At 37.3% G+C, this 17903-nt stretch overlaps 1 protein-coding gene across 1 annotated transcript; it reads left to right on the top strand.

Annotated features, from left to right (window-relative positions):
- The first annotated feature begins 525 nt into the window (after positions 1-525).
- FSHB (follicle stimulating hormone subunit beta) lies at positions 526-1941 on the top strand. Its single transcript, XM_058186717.1, has 2 exons — positions 526-687; positions 1705-1941. The coding sequence occupies exons 1-2, from the start codon at positions 526-528 to the stop codon at positions 1939-1941; spliced, it is 399 nt and encodes a 132-aa protein (XP_058042700.1).
- The last annotated feature ends 15962 nt before the right edge of the window (positions 1942-17903 follow it).

Here is a 17903-nt window from a genome sequence, read left to right as displayed (position 1 = left end):
TCACCAGGATTAAAAATAATGTCAGCTGTCTAATACCCTGTAAATCCTTCAGGTGTCAGTTACTTCTGATTTTGTATAAAAAGAGCATTGGAGTCTTTCTGCTTGCAGCAATTAATTCCAGCAACTAATTCCAGCAAGTCTAAGACAGGTAATTTTTCATCCGATTCTTAATTTACATTGTATGGCAAATGACAAACTCTTTATAAAAGTGTATGCTTTTTAAAAAAATACTACTACTAATAATATTTGCTGTCTTTTTTATTAATTGTATTCTTTTTAAAAAAAATAATCTTAGGAATAAAAAGGTTGTACATCTATTACTATTTTTAATTATTTAGGTGTTAAATGGTCTTCTCTTTCCTACATACAGTATAAACGCAATACTGAATGGATGTCTTCTTGTCTAACTATAATTCTAAAATAATTTCCCTGCTCAAACATGCTAGTTGACTATTTCTAGAGAACTCTGGAAATGTGCACTCCTCTGTTTAAGTGTTCCTAAATTTTTGGATTTTGAATTACAGGATGAAGGCAACCACTGTCTGTGCTTTGTTAGTCTTTTGCTGGAAAATGATTTACTGTCATTCCTGTGAGCTATCCAATATTACAATAGCCGTGGAGAAGGAAGAATGTGGCTTTTGCATCCTGGTGAATGCAACTTGGTGCTCTGGCTACTGCTTCAATCGGGTAAGAATCCAAGAAGGTCAGGTGGGCTAAAAAGAAGTAAAGTATTTCCCAAACATGGTAGATCTAAGCCATACTTCTGACAATTTTTTTCTGTCAAGTTCAGAAAGTAGTGATATGGTTTTAAGATGCGTGCAATATTAGTCCAGTGGAAAATCATTTTGAATAGATATCTCTACAGACCAATTCTATGCATTTTATTCGGAAAGAACACCATTTCAAACATGGACAAAATTGCCACTTCATACATCAAATCTTAGCTCAAGTTCCTGGAAATAATTTTCATGAAAATCGGTAGGGTTTAATGTTGAAATAAAAATTCTAAAAGCCAAGAGCCTAGAGAGATATTCCTTGTTTGTATAGTTCTGAATGATGTGGCATTTATGACTGATCTACTAGTGTAAGAATGCTTCTGGGGCTGCTAATTCCTTGTTGAAGACCTATTTTATGAAACAGAAGATAAAAAATAATATTTATATATTTATCACATGCAAATATAAATATTTCTTATATGAGGCAAGTGATGGAGCTCAGTAGTTTCCTAAATTCTGTTGACTTACTGGCATGAAATAGCTGGACTCCAAGGAAGTGTAGACTCTAGCTGGAATAAACAAATAAACAAATTATTGCTTTTTTGGAAAAAAATACTTTGATTTTTCTTATTTTTGTTATTATTTTAATTGTTCAATTTCAGGAGTTGCATGTTTTTCTACAGTGCAATTTCCATACTGCATTGCCTCCTAGATATAGAACTGGAGCAAACAGTCTTGTAACAAATATATTTACTGATTGATTGATTGATTGATTGATTCATTCATTCATTCATTCATTCATTCATTCATTTATTACAGACTCTAAAATGTGACTTAAATGTCTCTGATTTAACAAATTGTGAAAGTGTCATAATATGATAAACTTGCTTAATAGTGGGTTTAGATCTGTTCCTAGCAATAACAACATGTTGGGGTTTGCTACTTCGGAAAGGCTAATAACTTTTCTTCTGTTTTTTCCCATAATTAGGACCGAGCTAATATGATCCTTCCACAGAAACATGTCCAGAATGTCTGCACATTCAAGTCAATTGTATATGAGACTGTAAAGATTCCAGGTTGTGCTGACCACGCAGAATCCTTTTATTCCTACCCAGTTGCGACAGGATGTCACTGTAACACCTGCGACACCGACATTACCGACTGTACCCGGAGAGGCTTGGAGCCAAATTATTGCTCCTTTGGCCAGCCTCGGATCATGGAGTGAGGCTTCATAATGTTCTTTGTAATGTTTGCTTTGCGAAAAACATTGTCAACAACAAAATCCTGTAAAGAATAGATGAGAAACGATAAAGCATTAAGCCAGCCCACCCGCTTTATATCCAAATTGTATCCCTCTTCAATATCAGGGCACTTCAGTAGTGTCTCTGACACTGCAATGTTTAATGGCCTTTAAGGCCATTTAATCTTCCGAATTTAAGGAGAATCATCCTTCCTCCAGTTCTGAATTTTTTTTCCTCCCACTTCCATTAGAATAGAATAGAATAGAATAGAATAGAATAGAATAGAATAGAATAGAATAGAATAGAATAGAATAGAATAGAATAGGATTCAGCTATATGTAATGCATAGCAGGGTTACTAGATAGATTAGATTTACTGATTTCTAAGAAACTTGCAGTAGATCAGCAATTATTTAACAATAGCAGCAGCAACAACCGCCATATAATATCTCCCGTCCCTGAAATTATTACTGTTCAATGAAGAAAATATAGGATAATCACAGTCATTTTGGGGGAGGAACAACATTTGTTCTGATGCTCTGAACAAATCCCTGAATTTGTAATTCTTTTGTACTAAGCTTCTGTGAATTTTACACTTCTAGTCAAAAAGAAAAATGCTGGCCAAACATTATTTACTGTTCCTATAGCTTAAATACTGCATTGTGGATTTCTATGTATTGAACACTGTATTTTTGGTATGACATTCCCCCCATCTCCCCCCCCCCCAAAAAAAATCTGGAATAGTAATGAAGTAGATTTTCAGACTAAACACTTGTATCTAGTTAGATAGTTGCATTAAGTTGTAAGAGGACTCCGTATGAAATTTTCAATGTCCACTGAAAATGTCCATTGATTTGTTTCAAGCATTTGGTATATAATTTATTCAATGTATATTTAGATCTGTCTCTGTAAATAAATATTTCTTTGAAATAATAAACATTTTATTTTGTTGCACTTAATTTATGTGATTCTTTTTTTTAAAAAAATGTGAAAGTTAGTAGCAAAACATCTGATCATGCCTTTCTAAAACAAATTTCTCATGTTGTAGAATCTAGCAATCTTTTCTAAAAAGTCAGGGCGTGTTCATTCCTAAGTTGTCCCTTTTCTGTGTCTGCTTTTGTATGGTGAATGCCAACCTGTCATGACATAAATTGATACCTGATAGATCACCCTATTCTGCCTGGGGCTTTGTACTTTCTATAGGGCTTTATGACTTTCTATAGAAATCACAGAGAATGTATTTTATGACTACAGTTTGCAAATGCCTAGGACATTCTAGGATAAATTAATTATTTGGGGTTTTCCTCCCAAGGTCAGTAAAAAAAAGCTTCAATCTTAAAAAATGAAATACAGTTTCAATATCTTGCCAACTACAAATGCATCAGAAATGTGATAAGACAGGGATTTTTTAAATTAAATTTTATGTATTAATGCAATTTAGAGTCTGAGAAACTATAAATGACTCTGGGCAGCTTAAAAGGTAAAGGTAAAGGTTTCCCTTGCACATATGTGCTAGTCATTCCCGACTCTAGGGGGTGGTGCTCATCTCCGTTTCAAAGCCGAAGAGGCAGCACTGTCTGAAGGCGTCTTCATGGTCATGTGGCCAGCATGATTAAATGCCGAAGGCGCACGGAACACTGTTACCTTCCCACAAAAGGTGGTCCCTCTTTTTCTACTTGCATTTTTACATGCTTTCGAACTGCTTGGTTGGCAGAAGCTGGGACAAGTAATGGGAACTCACTCCATTACGCTACACAAAAAGCAAAAAGAATAAAAATGAGGAAACAATACATGCATCCAGAAGACAAACTTTCTACAACATCAAGTGCAACAAGGCTCAAGCACCCTTCTGCACTAATGCCTAGGAGAACAGCCACATCTACAATGACTTCCTGTCTGTCATCATGATGGGATCTGTACAGATCATGGGGCGGAGGGGGAGGAGAGGATACACATAGAGAAGACACATGGAGAAAGGCACACTTCCTATGTCACAATAGATGTCACCATGTAATTAAAGGGATCCAAACACATGCCTGATTTCACTGGACAAGCACAAACATTTGAAGAAGGTGATCGCTTAAATGACCCAAAGTATGCAAGGAAGTCCTTTAAAGATGATAACTAGTACCTTGAATTGTAAGAGCTCTGGTGCACAGTAGTTAAAATGCAGTATTGCAGGCAAATTCTGCCCACAGTCTGGAGTTCAATCCTGAACACCTCAAGATTGACTAAGCCTTCCATCTTTTTGAGGTTCGTAAAATGAAGGGACAATATGCTGACATTATAAACCAATCAGAGAGTACTGTGGGGAGATATATACGTCTAAGGCAGGGATGTCCAAACTTGGCCCCTTGAAGAGTGTTGGACTTCAACTCCCAGAATTCCCCAGCCAGCATGAGCTATAAATATGATCAAGTTGCTGGCTGGGGAATTCTGGGAGTTGAAGTCCAACACTCTTCAAGGGGACAGGTTTGGACATCCCTGGTCTAAGGACTAGTGCAATTGCTGTCCAGAAGTCAACCAATGCACTCATGAAAGTCACATGTGAGGTCACATAGGCATATCATGGCATGCCCATCACTCCCTGCACAGCTGCATTATGGACCATAACTTCCACATTGTAGTAATCTATTCATGAAGTGAGTAGGCTGTGAGTGATTCTCTAATCCCAGAATAGGCACAATAGATGAATCTGTAGAAAGGTTCTTTTGGCTTCAATTACCAGTTGTTCTTTGAGCAGCAGCTGTGATTCAGCACAGCCAACAACCAGAAAGTGATTTCACCAAAGCCACTGACTGATGGTAATCTCCTCCAGTACCAAATCAATCACAACAGTCACAAGACAAAAAGCGGATCCAAAATGCTACCACAGGTAATGATTAGGCCTTTAGTGACTTGGGATCAGTCCATAATTACCCTGGTGGCCATGAATTCCTAAGGTGCTCCAAGTTCAATGTTACCTGGTAGTAGGTTGAAATTGTCAAGGACTCACAGGCTTGAGGTTTCCATAACTAATGAAAACCAGCAGGATGTAAAGGAATGATGCAGTGAGGTAGGAAGAGTATTACAAAAGTGGCCATTCCAATAGTTCCCTAGAGCACATCTTCAATCAGAGTAGCTCACATCCAATTATCTGCAGTGCATAGTCTCTGAAGGCCCTCATTGACTCCCAGATAACAGTAACCAATATATTCTACCCTCCCTTAGATTCTCAGTTGATCCCAAGCCTGAAACCTGGACTCACAGATTTCTGATGAACTCAGCCTACAAGTCTACCTATGATTTGATTATACATGCCATGTCAGATTATCAAATGTGGTTAAAAACCCGAGTCAAAGTTCTCTAGCCTTGTGCCACAATTCTAATACAGAGAAAAAAATATTGATTCCTAAAATTAAAGCATCTTCTTTTCATTGTATATAATGGAAAATAAATAAACACATAAAAAGTAGATTTTCTATGAATATTTACCTCCCCCACAAAAATCAAAAGAAAAAGAATAAGGTATAACACTAAATAAATAAGAGTATATAACTAGTGAATACTGCAAGAATAAATATATGTGAAAGAACCTACAAAACATTAGACAAACGTAAGTGTCGCAACTATACCATATAGCCAAAAGGAGGACAAAACTAAAGACATTTTTGCAAAATATGTGCACGTATTACTATATAGAAAATAATAATTGAAAATAATAGGGTAATGTTAAATTGAAATGCAAAAAAATGCAATATATAACATCACAGAAGGGATTATAGTCCATATGACCTATATATATATTCTATGTGCTGTCCTGTCATGGGTCATGAGTTGCTAACACAGTAGCAGACCACTTGATCTGAATGCAAATGTCCCAGATTCAATCCTTGCTGTTTCCATGCAAGGCTGGGAATGTTCTGTCTAATACTTATTAAGCTGATGTATTGTTGACAAGTGAACAAGAAATACGTGATTTCATTCAATGGTTTGCTATGTATTGTACTTATATTCCTAACTACTGCTATGCAATGCCTTTGCTCTGCTTTCCTGATTCATATGTATCTCTAACTGGCCATGGATTGGACAACTTTTGGTCAAAGGACTGTCTTTATATCTGAAACTGCAAGGATTTATATTGTAATTCTTATGAATAAAATTAATAAAAATTATTTTTGCTATGATCAGGTGCCCATCAATATATTCCTCTTAATGTTATTTCTTCCTGTTTCATTCACCCTGTTCCATTCTCCAGAAAAGCAAAGCTCATTTGTGAATGGTAATCAAAAGAGCAAGTTGCACAGGTCCCACTAAAGAAAGGAGAGTCACTTTCCATTGTTACTCCAGAACATAGGGAAAGGCTGATAGCCTCACCCATTTTATTTCCTTCTGGAAAGAAACCAAAAATACATCCACCATGGAGAACTTAATCACTTATTTGACCAAAAATGGCAATGCTTTTGTAAGGCATTAACCATATTACCAGGGTGGTTATCCTCCAGTCTTATATATGTCATCACCTGCCAGCAATGTGCCTCAGCTCCTTTCCTCACTATTTAATTTTTGTCCCACAATATAGTCAAGAGATGGTGGGTGTGCAAAGTGTTAACTATTACACATGTTTCTTTCTGAGAACTTGGCTGTCATTATATTATCCAGTTCAGTCTGTTGTCTGTGGGTGTTTCATCTTCTTTTTCATTTCTTGTCCAGGCAACTTGGCCTTGATTTTATAGCTGGCTCAGCCAGTGATGATTAATGCTGTCCAGACACCTGGATGAGAACCTCATGTAACAGTCATAACATGCCTAATTAAATTGTTGGTTTAATCCTAACCTTCTTCAGTACAGAGAATTCCACATCAGACAACCTTCATTTGATTCTCCTTCCCACGTTGGAAGAATGGATGGGATTAGTTTTTGTTTTTTTTTAAATAGTGAAAGTTGAGCTTCTGTCTGCTCAGTTCTGAACTACCAGGGTGTTCACAAGGTCTTATTACAAACAGTTGGGGAAAACCCATTTTCTAATCATTACATTCCCATTGCCTCAGATATTGCAATGATATATTTTGACCTTTTCCATAGTGCAATTTATGCATAAAAGGTACCCACAAAATTCACGAGATTTCCACAAACTGCCATCAAAAAGAAGTGTTACAAAGATAATCCGATAAAAGATTGGGAATGGGGGAGGAAAGGAGCAAATAAATGGAACATTAGATAGCAGAATTTTTCATCTTCTGCAGTAGAATACTACATTCTTTGGGCAATATGTTTCAAGACATTTTCTAATCTAAAAGGTTTTCTCTTTTAGCTTCAAAGTCTGAAGAAAACTGGGAAAGGACGAAGGTTGCTAGCCAAATAATAGCATATTAGCAAAGGGTCCAAGATTTATATTATGATATTTTGGATACAGGCTAAAATGGAATTATATCTGAGTTACCAATGTGGATTACTGGCTACATGGATAAAGGGAATAGAATAGAATAGAATAGAATAGAATAGAATAGAATAGAATAGAATAGAATAGAATTTTTTATTGGCCAAGTGTGATTGGACACACAAGGAATTTATCTTGGTGTGTACGCTCTTGGAGTACATAAAAGAAAAGATACATTCATCAAGAATCATAAGGTACAACACTTAATGATAGTCATAGGGTACAAATAAGCAATCAGGAAACATTGTCAATAAGGATACAAGCAACAAGGTTGCAGTCATACAGTCATAAGTGGGAGGAGATGGGTGATGGGAACGATGAGAAGATTAATAGTAGTACAGATTTAGTAAATAATTTGACAGTGTTGAGGGAATTATTTGTTTAGCAGAGTGATGGCATTTGGGGAAAAACTGTTCTTGTTTCTAGTTTCTCTGGTGTGCAGTGCTCTATAGCGTCGTTTTAAGGGTAGGAGTTGAAACAGGGGGTCTTTCCTACTGTCTTGAAAGAGGCGGTGGTGAGACCCCTCCTCAAGAAGCCTTCCCTGGACCCGGCTGTTTTAGGTAATTATCGTCCGGTCTCCAACCTTCGCTTTGTAGCGAAGGTTGTAGAGAGTGTGGTGGCACATCAATTACCCCAATACCTGGATGAAACTGTCTATCTGGACCCGTTCCAGTCCGGCTTTCGGCCCGGATACAGTACGGAGACGGCTTTGGTCGCATTGGTGGATGATCTCTGGAGGGCCAGGGATAGGGGTTATTCCTCTGCTCTGGTCCTATTAGACCTCTTGGCGGCTTTTGATACCATCGACCATGGTATCTTGCTGCACCGGCTGGAGAGTTTGGGAGTGGGAGGCACCATTTATCGGTGGTTCTCCTCCTATCTCTCTGACCGGTCGCAGACGGTGTTGGCAGGGGGGCAGAGATCGACCCCAAGGCGCCTCACTTGTGGGGTGCTGCAGGGGTCGATTCTCTCGCCTCTCCTGTTCAACATCTATATGAAGCCGCTGGGTGAGATCATCAGTGGTTTTGGGGTGAGGTACCAACTGTACGCTGATGATACGCAGCTGTACTTTTCCACCCCAGGCCACCCCAACGAAGCTATCAAGGTACTGTCCCGGTGTCTGGAAGCCATACGGGTCTGGATGGGGAGAAACAGACTCAAGCTCAATCCCTCCAAGATGGAGTGGCTGTGGATGCCGGCACCCCGGTACAGTCAGCTGCAGTTGCGGCTGACTGTCGGGGGCGAGTCATTGGCCCCGATGGAAAGGGTGCGCAACTTGGGCGTTCTCCTGGATGGGCGGTTGTCTTTCGAAGACCATTTGACGACCGTATCCAGGAGAACTTTTCATCAGGTTTGCCTGATTCGCCAGTTGCGCCCCTTCCTTGACCGGGATGCCCTATGCACGGTCACTCATGATCTTGTTACCTCTTGCTTGGATTACTGCAATGCTCTCTACATGTGGCTCCCCTTGAAGAGCACCCGGAGGCTCCAGTTGGTTCAGAATGTAGCTGCGCGGGTGATAGAGGGAGCCACTCGTGGCTCCCATGTGACACCACTCCTGCGCAGGCTGCACTGGCTACCTGTGATCTTCCGGGTGCACTTCAAGGTGCTGGTTACTACCTTTAAAGCACTCCATGGCTTAGGACCGGGTTACTTACGGGACCGCCTACTGCTACCGATTGCCTCTCACCGACCCGTGCACTCCCACAGGGAGGGACTCCTCAGGGTACCGTCCGCCAAACAATATCGGCTGGTGGCCCCCAGGAGTAGGGCCTTCTCTGTGGGGGCTCCCACCCTCTGGAATGAACTTCCCCCAGGACTTCGTCAACTTCCAGACCGTCGAACCTTTCGCCGTGAGCTGAAGACATACTTATTCATCCACGCAGGACTGGCATAGGGTTTTAAGTTTTTATTTGATTTTAATTTTAGTGGGTTTTATTCTTTTAAAGATTTTAACTTGGGCCAAATCAAATAAGTTTTTTAAATAGTATTTTATTCTGTATTTATTATGTTTGTCTTGTTTTTATCTGGCTGTAAACTGCCCTGAGTCCTTTGGGAGAAGGGCGGTATAAAAGTTTGCTTAAATAAATAAATGATTAAATAAATTTTATTTATTTATTTATTTATTTTGTTACACAGTATATATAAGCATAAGCGTGAAATAATTATACAATATATAAGCATATATATGAGTATGTAATAACTATATTAATTGGATATAATGAAAGGAAACAATAGGACAGTAATGGTAGGCACGTTTGTGCTCGTATGCATGCCCCTTACAGACCTCTTAGGAATGGGGTGAGGTCAATGATAGATAGTTTTTGGTTGAAACTTTGGGGATTTTGGGAAGAGACCACAGAGTCAGGTAGTGTATTCCAAGCATTAACAACTGTTACTGAAGTCATATTTTTTGCAATCAAGATTGGAGCGGTTAATATTAAGCTTAAATCTATTGTGTGCTCGTGTATTGTTGCAATTGAAGCTGAAGTAGTCTTCGACAGGAAAGACATTGTAATAGATGATTCTATGAGTTGAACTCAGGTCATGTCAAAGGCGGCATAGTTCTAAATTTTCTAAACCCAGGATTTCAAGTCTGGTGGCATAAGGTATTTTGTTGTATTCGGAGGAGTGGAGAACTCTTCATGTAAAATATTTCTGGACACGTTCAATTGTATTGATGTCAGAAATGTGGTATGGGTTCCAAACAGTCGAGCTGTATTCAAGAACTGATCTAGCAAATGTTTTATATGCTCTGGTTAGTAGTGTAGTGTTTTTGGAGAAGAAGCAAGATTAGGTTTACAACTTTTAAGGCCTTTTTTGCAATGTAGTTACAGTGGGCTTTGGCACTTAGATCATTTGATATAAAAACTCCAAGATCTTTAACAGGGTGGAGGCAGTGGTGGGATTCAAGTAATTTAACAACTGGTTCTCTGCCCTAATGATTTCTTCCAACAACCAGTTTGTCAAACTGCTCAGAAAGTTAACAACCGGTTCTCCCGAAGTGGTGCAAACTGGCTGAATCCCACCACTGGGTGGAGGTCATCAGTAAGGTAATGACCATCAAGCTTGTACTTAGTGTTTAGGTTCTTTCTTCCAATATGTAAGACTGAGCATTTGCTGGTTGAGATTTGGAGTTGTCAAGTTTTAGACTATTCAGATAAAAAGTCACAGTCTTTTTGGAGGGTAGCTGTATTGTTGGTGATGTTAAATAGTTTGACATCGTCAGCAAAGAGAACACAATTACTAGTAATATGGTCACAGAAATTATTAATGTATAATATGAAAAGTGTTGGTCCAAGAACGCTGCCTGGGGAATGCTACTTTTAATAGGAACAGGATTTGATAGAGCATTGCCAATTTTGGCCACTTGTCTGTTTGATAGAAAAGCTGTTATCCAATTCTGGAGGGGTCCTGAGATGCTGTAGGATTTTAGTTTTAGGAGAAGTTTATCATGTACTACTGAGTCGAAGGCTTTACAGAATCTATGTAGATTGCATCTATTGCTTTGCCCTGATCAAGATTTGTAGTCCATATGTTTTTGCAGTGAAGAAGTTGTAAATTACATGATAAATTTTTTCTGAAACCAAATTGTTTCTTAGAGAGTAGGTTGTTTGTTTCTAGATGGAGGGTAATGGATTGGTTGATGATAGATTCCATTACTTTGCAGGTGACACAGCAAAGAGAGATAGGTCTGTAATTTTCAACTAGGCTGGGGTCTCCTTTTTTGAAGATAGGGATGACCTTGGCAAGTGACCAAAGTTTGGGAAGGGAACTGGTCGTGAAAGCTTTTTCAAAAATTATGCTGCTATATTAGTGGAAATCTTTTTTAAGAAGTATGCACATAGTCCATCAGGTCCAATAGATAGGGATGATTTAAGTTTGCGAAGAGCTTTTTCAACATTATCTTCTGTGAAATCTATGTGTGTTAGGTCGTTGCACTCATTGTTGGTATGATTGGGGAATGTCGGGTATAAGTCATTACTGTTAACAAAGACTGTGCCAAAGAATGTGTTGAAGAAGTTTGCTTTAACTGTTTCATCATTATATTCTTTGTCGTTAGAATCTTTTAGTGGTGGGATGGATCTCGAGTCTTTAAGTTTGTTGTTCACAAAATTATAAAAAGCATGATTGGAATTTGTGCACAAGAGGTCTTCTTCTTGCTTGGTGTGGTAATTGGTGCATTCAGTTTTTATTTGATTGCATATATTTCTGTAGCGGTTTTTGAAATTTGCTACATAGCCCTTTTTGTTTCTTCTCCAGAGGGATTTTTTTTTTGATTGAAGCTTTTTTATTGATATGGGTAATTTGTTTTTTCTGGTTTTGGTGGTGGTTTGTGATATGTAAAGATTAATGACTCTTTTGACTTCAAGTAGGAAAACTTTATAGTGGTCTTCTGCAGTGATGCAGGTTGAGAACAGATTTTGCCAGTCAAGAAATGAACGGTCGTTGTTTATAAGGTCATAGTTGGCTTTTTTGAAATTGTAGTTTGGAATACCATTATTATGAGGATTTATGTAAGGGCGTATATTGAGACAAAAGTCTATCATGCTGTGGTCGCTGTTGGAAAAGGGTTCTTTTATTTGTAGTCCATAAATTGAGTTTGTGTTGTTGCAGAAGATGAGGTCAAGGCAGTTGTTGAGTCTTGTATTGTTAGTTACTAGTTGTTCTAGACCAAGGTTTGTAACAGCGTTGTATAGGGTAGTATGGATGGGTTCAGTTGTATATTCATTTGTTATCCAGTTAATAGAAGGTAGATTAAGGTCACCCAGGAAGATGAGAGGATATGGGCAAGAGGTAGCCCATGTTAGCAGTGTGGTTAACTTGTTCACATGAGCGAATGTCCAGGATGTGAGGGGTCTGTAAATATTTTCACAGCCGTCTTTTTGATTTGTGCAGTATACAGGTCCTCAGTGGAAGGCAGGTTGGTAGTAATAGTTTTTTCTGCAGTTCTAATTACCCTTTGAAGTCTGTGTCTGTCTTGTTGGGTTGCAGAACCAAACCAAACAGTTATAGAGGTGCAGATGACAAACTCAATAATTCCTCTGTAGAACTGAATCAGCAGCTCCTTGGGCAGTTTGAGCTTTCTGAGTTGGTGCAGAAAGAACATTCTTTTTTGTCCTTTTTTGATGATGTTTTTGATGTTAGCTGTCCATTTTAGAACTTGTGATATGGTAGAACCTAGAAATTTGAAGGTCTCTACTGTTGATACTATGTTATCTAGTATGGAAGGGCATGATTACTTGTTATGCTTGATATGCTCCTAGTTCTGTTATTCATAATCAAATGATACTAAAAGCAGGTATCTTCATTAAATTAAGGGAGGAGTATACTGCACAGAATACCCCAGACGAAATCTTGGCATCCTTGGTTTAGGAAAGAATCAAGTAGCAAAGGATGTGAAAAATCTGCCTGAATTTGTAGAAAATTATAGCAAGAAACCTTGGTATAATATGCCCAGAATTATCTGACTTGGTAAAAAGGCTGTTCTTATTTTCTTAAGTATCTGAAGTTTTGAAATGGTGAAGCACGGCAGTTTGAGATAACAATATAAAAAGATTTTATGTGCTATCTTTTGATTATTTATAATTGGATTGTGACTGGTAACATTTTTGGAGAACAGGATGAAACTGCACCAAATTTCTTCAGACTAGACCATAGCAATTCTTATTTCCCATTTCATTGATTATTGTGAATGTATCTGGAATAATATGCTCCAATAAAGTGCTGAAAAATTATTAATGGTCCAAAATAGGCTATTAGAGTGTATTAGTATGATAGAATGAAGACATAAGCAATGTCCTGGTTGTCCCAAAAGATTGTTAAATTGGAATTTCATTTCTTCTACATATTCAATCTAGAATATTTATGAACTACATAAAGCAAAATTCCTGGGAGTAGAAGCACTAGCAAATGACTGGCATATGGACTGTAGCAGCAAATAACAAAGTAATGTTTACTATTAAGGATTCTGAAAGCAAAGTGCATTATCTAAAAAATCAGTAAGTTGCTAATTTTGATACTCAATTTTATTACACTGAATCAAGGGTTACTGAGGATGAAATTAATCATTTTTAAATAGTACAGCTGTTCCAAAGAGAACACATAATAAAGCCTTTTTTCTAGCTGTGACTTCACCTCCAGATAATAACATTTCATAATATTATGAAAGCAGGGGGGAAAAATCTCCATCATGATGACCCACTTATTGAATGGTATAAGACAGGGGTGTCAAACTCAAGGCCTGGGGCCAGTTCCGGCCCTTGGAGTGCTTAGATCTGGCCCATGGGGCTGCCCTGGAAACAGCAAAGGACCGGCCCTTTGTGCCTCTGCCAGAAAAAACAGAGCTCAGGAGGGACGTCCACAGCCCTCCCAAGCTCCATTTTCGCTTGCAGAGGGTTGCAGGAGGCTGTCACAGCCGAAAACAGAGCTTGAGAGCCCGTTTTTCTTTTAAATAATTTTTATTTCCATTTTCCAACATCATATTTATGTACTATTATCCATCATTAATCATTAATTTTTATTTATTACTGATTCAGGCCTGCCCGATTGCCACTTCCTTTCTTCACAACCTCCCTCTCTACCCTCTACTACTTTCACATCCTTCATCTCCTTCACTTTACTACTTCCTCTCCTCCTTCTCCACTCCTCCCTTCTTCCACCCTATCTAACCTTCTTATTCCCCTCCTCCTTCTCTACTCTTTCCTACCTACTTTCTTCCCTCCTTCTACTCCTTTCTCCTTTTCTTTCTGAAATGGCAGTCGAGCATCCCCAATATCATTTTAAATTTTAATTTCATATCTTCAAAAATTACTGTACATTAATAATCAATCCATGTATCATTTTCCCCCTCTTTCCCCCCCTCCTCCCCTTCCCCCCCCCCAGACTTCCCAGAGCAAATACCGGGTATTATGACCAACAATCACAGGCTAAAGTATACAAAATATACATAATCTCCCACCTTTAAAAATCTAAAACTTTAGATCCCCTCACAATAAAAATAAAGAGATAGGAAAGTATAATAAAAAGAAAAGAAGAAAAGAAGCAATACCAACTTCACATATTACTTCTTCTTACAGTCCATTTTAAAAATTAATCCATCTTCTCAAATTCAATTTTTTTTCCACTTGTATATTCCTTCAAATTTCATAAGTCCATTTCTCAAATTACAGTCCATCTTCTCGAACTCAAATTTTCATCACTTATATATTTCTTCAATTGCCATAACATTTAATGTCCGTTCTTCTTACAGTCCATTTTAAAAATTAGTCCATCTTCTAAAATTCAAATATTTCACCCACTTGTATATTCCTTCAAATTTCATAAGTCCATTTCTTAAATTACAATCCAGCTTCTCAAATTCAAATTTTCATCACTTATATATTTCTTCAATTGTCATAACATTTAATGTCCAATCTTCCAATACTACTCCATCAATCAAATATCATTTCGAATAAAATCTCTCAAATACAATATTTCCAGCTTAACTTCATAACTTTTACTATCTATAAACGTGTCAATTAAAACAAATAATCATTTAAACTACATCCACAATATAACAGTAAACAGTTAAGATCATTACATCCACATTATCTAAATTCATAAATTTTACTTTCCATCCTTCACAATTAAATAATATCATCCCATAGATTTATACCATACAAATAGCAAATAACAAAAATCCTATAATTTATATCTTAAACAAATCAATTCCAAAAATTAACCATAATCATCATATTCATATCTTAAACATTCCTCCCCTCTCCCATTCTATTTTCCATCATTTCCAAACCAATTAATTTAGCATCTAACAACAAAGGATTCCCACTCTTTAAAACATTAATATAAAAATGTCTCGCTTTCATAACTGAATTAAGAAAATACTTTCTGCCTCTAAAATTCACTCACAAACCCATTGGAACTTCCCATCTAAAATATATCTGATGTTTCTTAAACTCATCCACTAAAAAAGCAAATTCTCTTCTCTTTCTTAACATTTTAGGAGGAATTTTCTTCATCATTTTTATATCTTGTCCCAATATTTGAAATTTATTTTTATAAAAAGCTTGCAAAATTTCATACTTAATCTTTTTAGTTGTAAAATAAATAACCACATCCCTCGGTACTCTATTTTGTCTTGCCCACCAAGAATTAACATGATAAATTCTTTCAATATTAATCTCAAAATCTTCTGGCTCCACACCCTTTATCTGAGCAAAGGCTTGTGTAAAAATCTCTTTTAAATTTTCCTTCCTACTTTGCTTCAAACCCCTCACCCTTATAGCATATTCCATCAATCTATATTGTAATATTACTCTTTCTTCATCTGCCCTATCTACCTTTGCCTGTATATCTTCCATCTTATTATCTAAGTTCCAATTGTTTTGATTCTTTTGAATTTCCTCTATTTTCCTTTGCAACTCTAAATTAGTTTTATTAATTCCTTCAAGATCATCTTCCATCTGAATACAAGAGCTTAATATTTGCGCAATTGCATCCTTTACCATTTTCATTTCCCTCTTCTGCTCTTCCACCACTTCCTTAAAATCCAACATCTCTTTCTCTATTTCATCAAATTTTTGATCTCTTTCTAAAAAATGACTCTCCAAAAACTCCTGTAAAAAATTTCTTAATTCCTTTTTGATTTCTTCTTTTAATTTTTGAATCTGAACTGAAGAAATTTTAAAGTTTTTAATGACTTTTGGTACTATTTGCTTAAAAGCCATTTTTTAAAAATATAACCTAATAACGGACCAAAAAATTTTTTAAAAAGAAAAATTCAAAAAACTTTTCTTCTAAATCACTATAATCCCAAAGAAGAAGAAAAAATATAAATCATAAAATTCTCGTTTCTTCCATTTAGTCAGTATCTTCCTATATATCTTCTAATTCTTGAGAGCCAGTTTTTGCTGGCAGAGTGCTTGGGCCACCAACAGTGCCCAGTGATGTCGAGCTGGCCATGCCCACCCTGGCCACATCCACCCTGGCCACACCCAACCCCGCCTCCCAAGGTCAAACACAACCCTGATGCAGCCCTCAATAAAATCGAGTTTGACACCCCTGGTATAAGATATGTGCTGATTTTTATTGTTGTTATAATTGTTCCCCCATTATTAAGGGTTTATAAAAAAAATCTCAAACTCACGACGACATGCCATTACGTGACGTATCATGACTTTTTTTCTCTTCGCTAAAGTGGAGGTGAGCGTGACCAGCACATGACACATCCGACTCACTGGCCGTGAGTTTGACACTCGTGCCGTATATCATAAAATCATACAAGCCTATCTCTAGGGATTGCCAAAAAAGATCTCACTACATTCATATATACTTGTGGAATAATAATACAACTACATTCATATCAATGGTGTGTTACTCCCAGTTCTGTCCGGTTCTCCACCCACCCGCCCGGATTTAATAATGTATGATCTGCATATGAGCGCGCTCCCATTGCAAACCAGTAGTAAAGGTAAGTAGAACCCACCCCTGATTTATATTTACTTGTGGAATAATAATAATAATAATACATTCATATATACTTGTGGATATACATATATACATTCATATATACTTCCGGGTGCGCTTCAAGGTTTTGGTGACCATCTTTAAAGCGCTCCATGGCATAGGGCTGGGTTATTTACGGGACCGCCTACTGCTACCGAATACCTCTCACCGACCTGTGCGCTCTCATAGAGAGGGACTCCTCAGGGTGCCGTCAGCGAGGCAATGTTGTCTGGCGACGCCCAGGGGAAGGGCCTTCTCTGTGGGGGCTCCCACCCTCTGGAACGAACTACCCCCCGGACTTCGTCAGCTTCCGGACCTTCGGACCTTCCGCCGCGAGCTTAAAACATACTTATTTAATTGCGCAGGACTGAGCTAGATTTTAAATTTATGGGTTTTTAATTGGGTTTTATTTTTTATATTTTTTAATTAATGGGCTTTTAGAATAAGTTTTTAATTGTTTTTTATATTGTATTTATGTGTTTTTTAAGTGCCTGTAAACCGCCCTGAGTCCTTCGGGAGATAGGGCGGTATATAAATATGATCAATAAAATAAATAAAAATAAAATAATATAAAGCCAGCAATAATAATACATGAGTGACCACCTTTGAATCTCATAGCTCTAAGGAGTATTTGTGGGTGAATTTTTTTTTTTACTTTTTACTTCCTTTCAAACACTTGAGTTACCAATAAAGTTTATTGGTTTAGAATAGACATCTAATAATAGACAGCAATAAACAATAGAAAGTTTAGAATAAACATCTAATAAATAAATATGTATTACTTAATATCTTTTCATTGCTGATTTTACTTTGGGTTTATTTTAAGCTATTAGTTGTTTGGTTGCTTGGCTATTTTGGAGAGGGATTGAGGGCATATTTTACTATGACTTTACATATTATTGATACTTTGAGAATTTCTCAGGAAGCTACAGGTATTGAATGGCATAAAAATGAATGAATAAACATTTGATCATGCAGCGAGGAGTTACTTTCAACTATTTAGACATCAGAATTTAAATAGTAAC

The sequence above is a fragment of the Ahaetulla prasina genome, chromosome 1 (genome assembly GCF_028640845.1).
Source record: "Ahaetulla prasina isolate Xishuangbanna chromosome 1, ASM2864084v1, whole genome shotgun sequence".
In the NCBI taxonomy this organism is placed as follows: domain Eukaryota; kingdom Metazoa; phylum Chordata; class Lepidosauria; order Squamata; family Colubridae; genus Ahaetulla; species Ahaetulla prasina.
The sequence above is the reverse complement of the archived record's forward strand: the minus strand, read 5'-3'. Positions and strand labels throughout refer to the sequence as shown.

Excerpts from the sequence above, each read along its gene's own strand:
- FSHB (XM_058186717.1), top strand. The coding sequence starts at position 526 with ATGAAGGCAACCACTGTCTGTGCTTTGTTAGTCTTTTGCTGGAAAATG. Across the intron at positions 688-1,704 it reads CTGGCTACTGCTTCAATCGG|GACCGAGCTAATATGATCCT; the intron begins GTAAGAATCCAA and ends TCCCATAATTAG.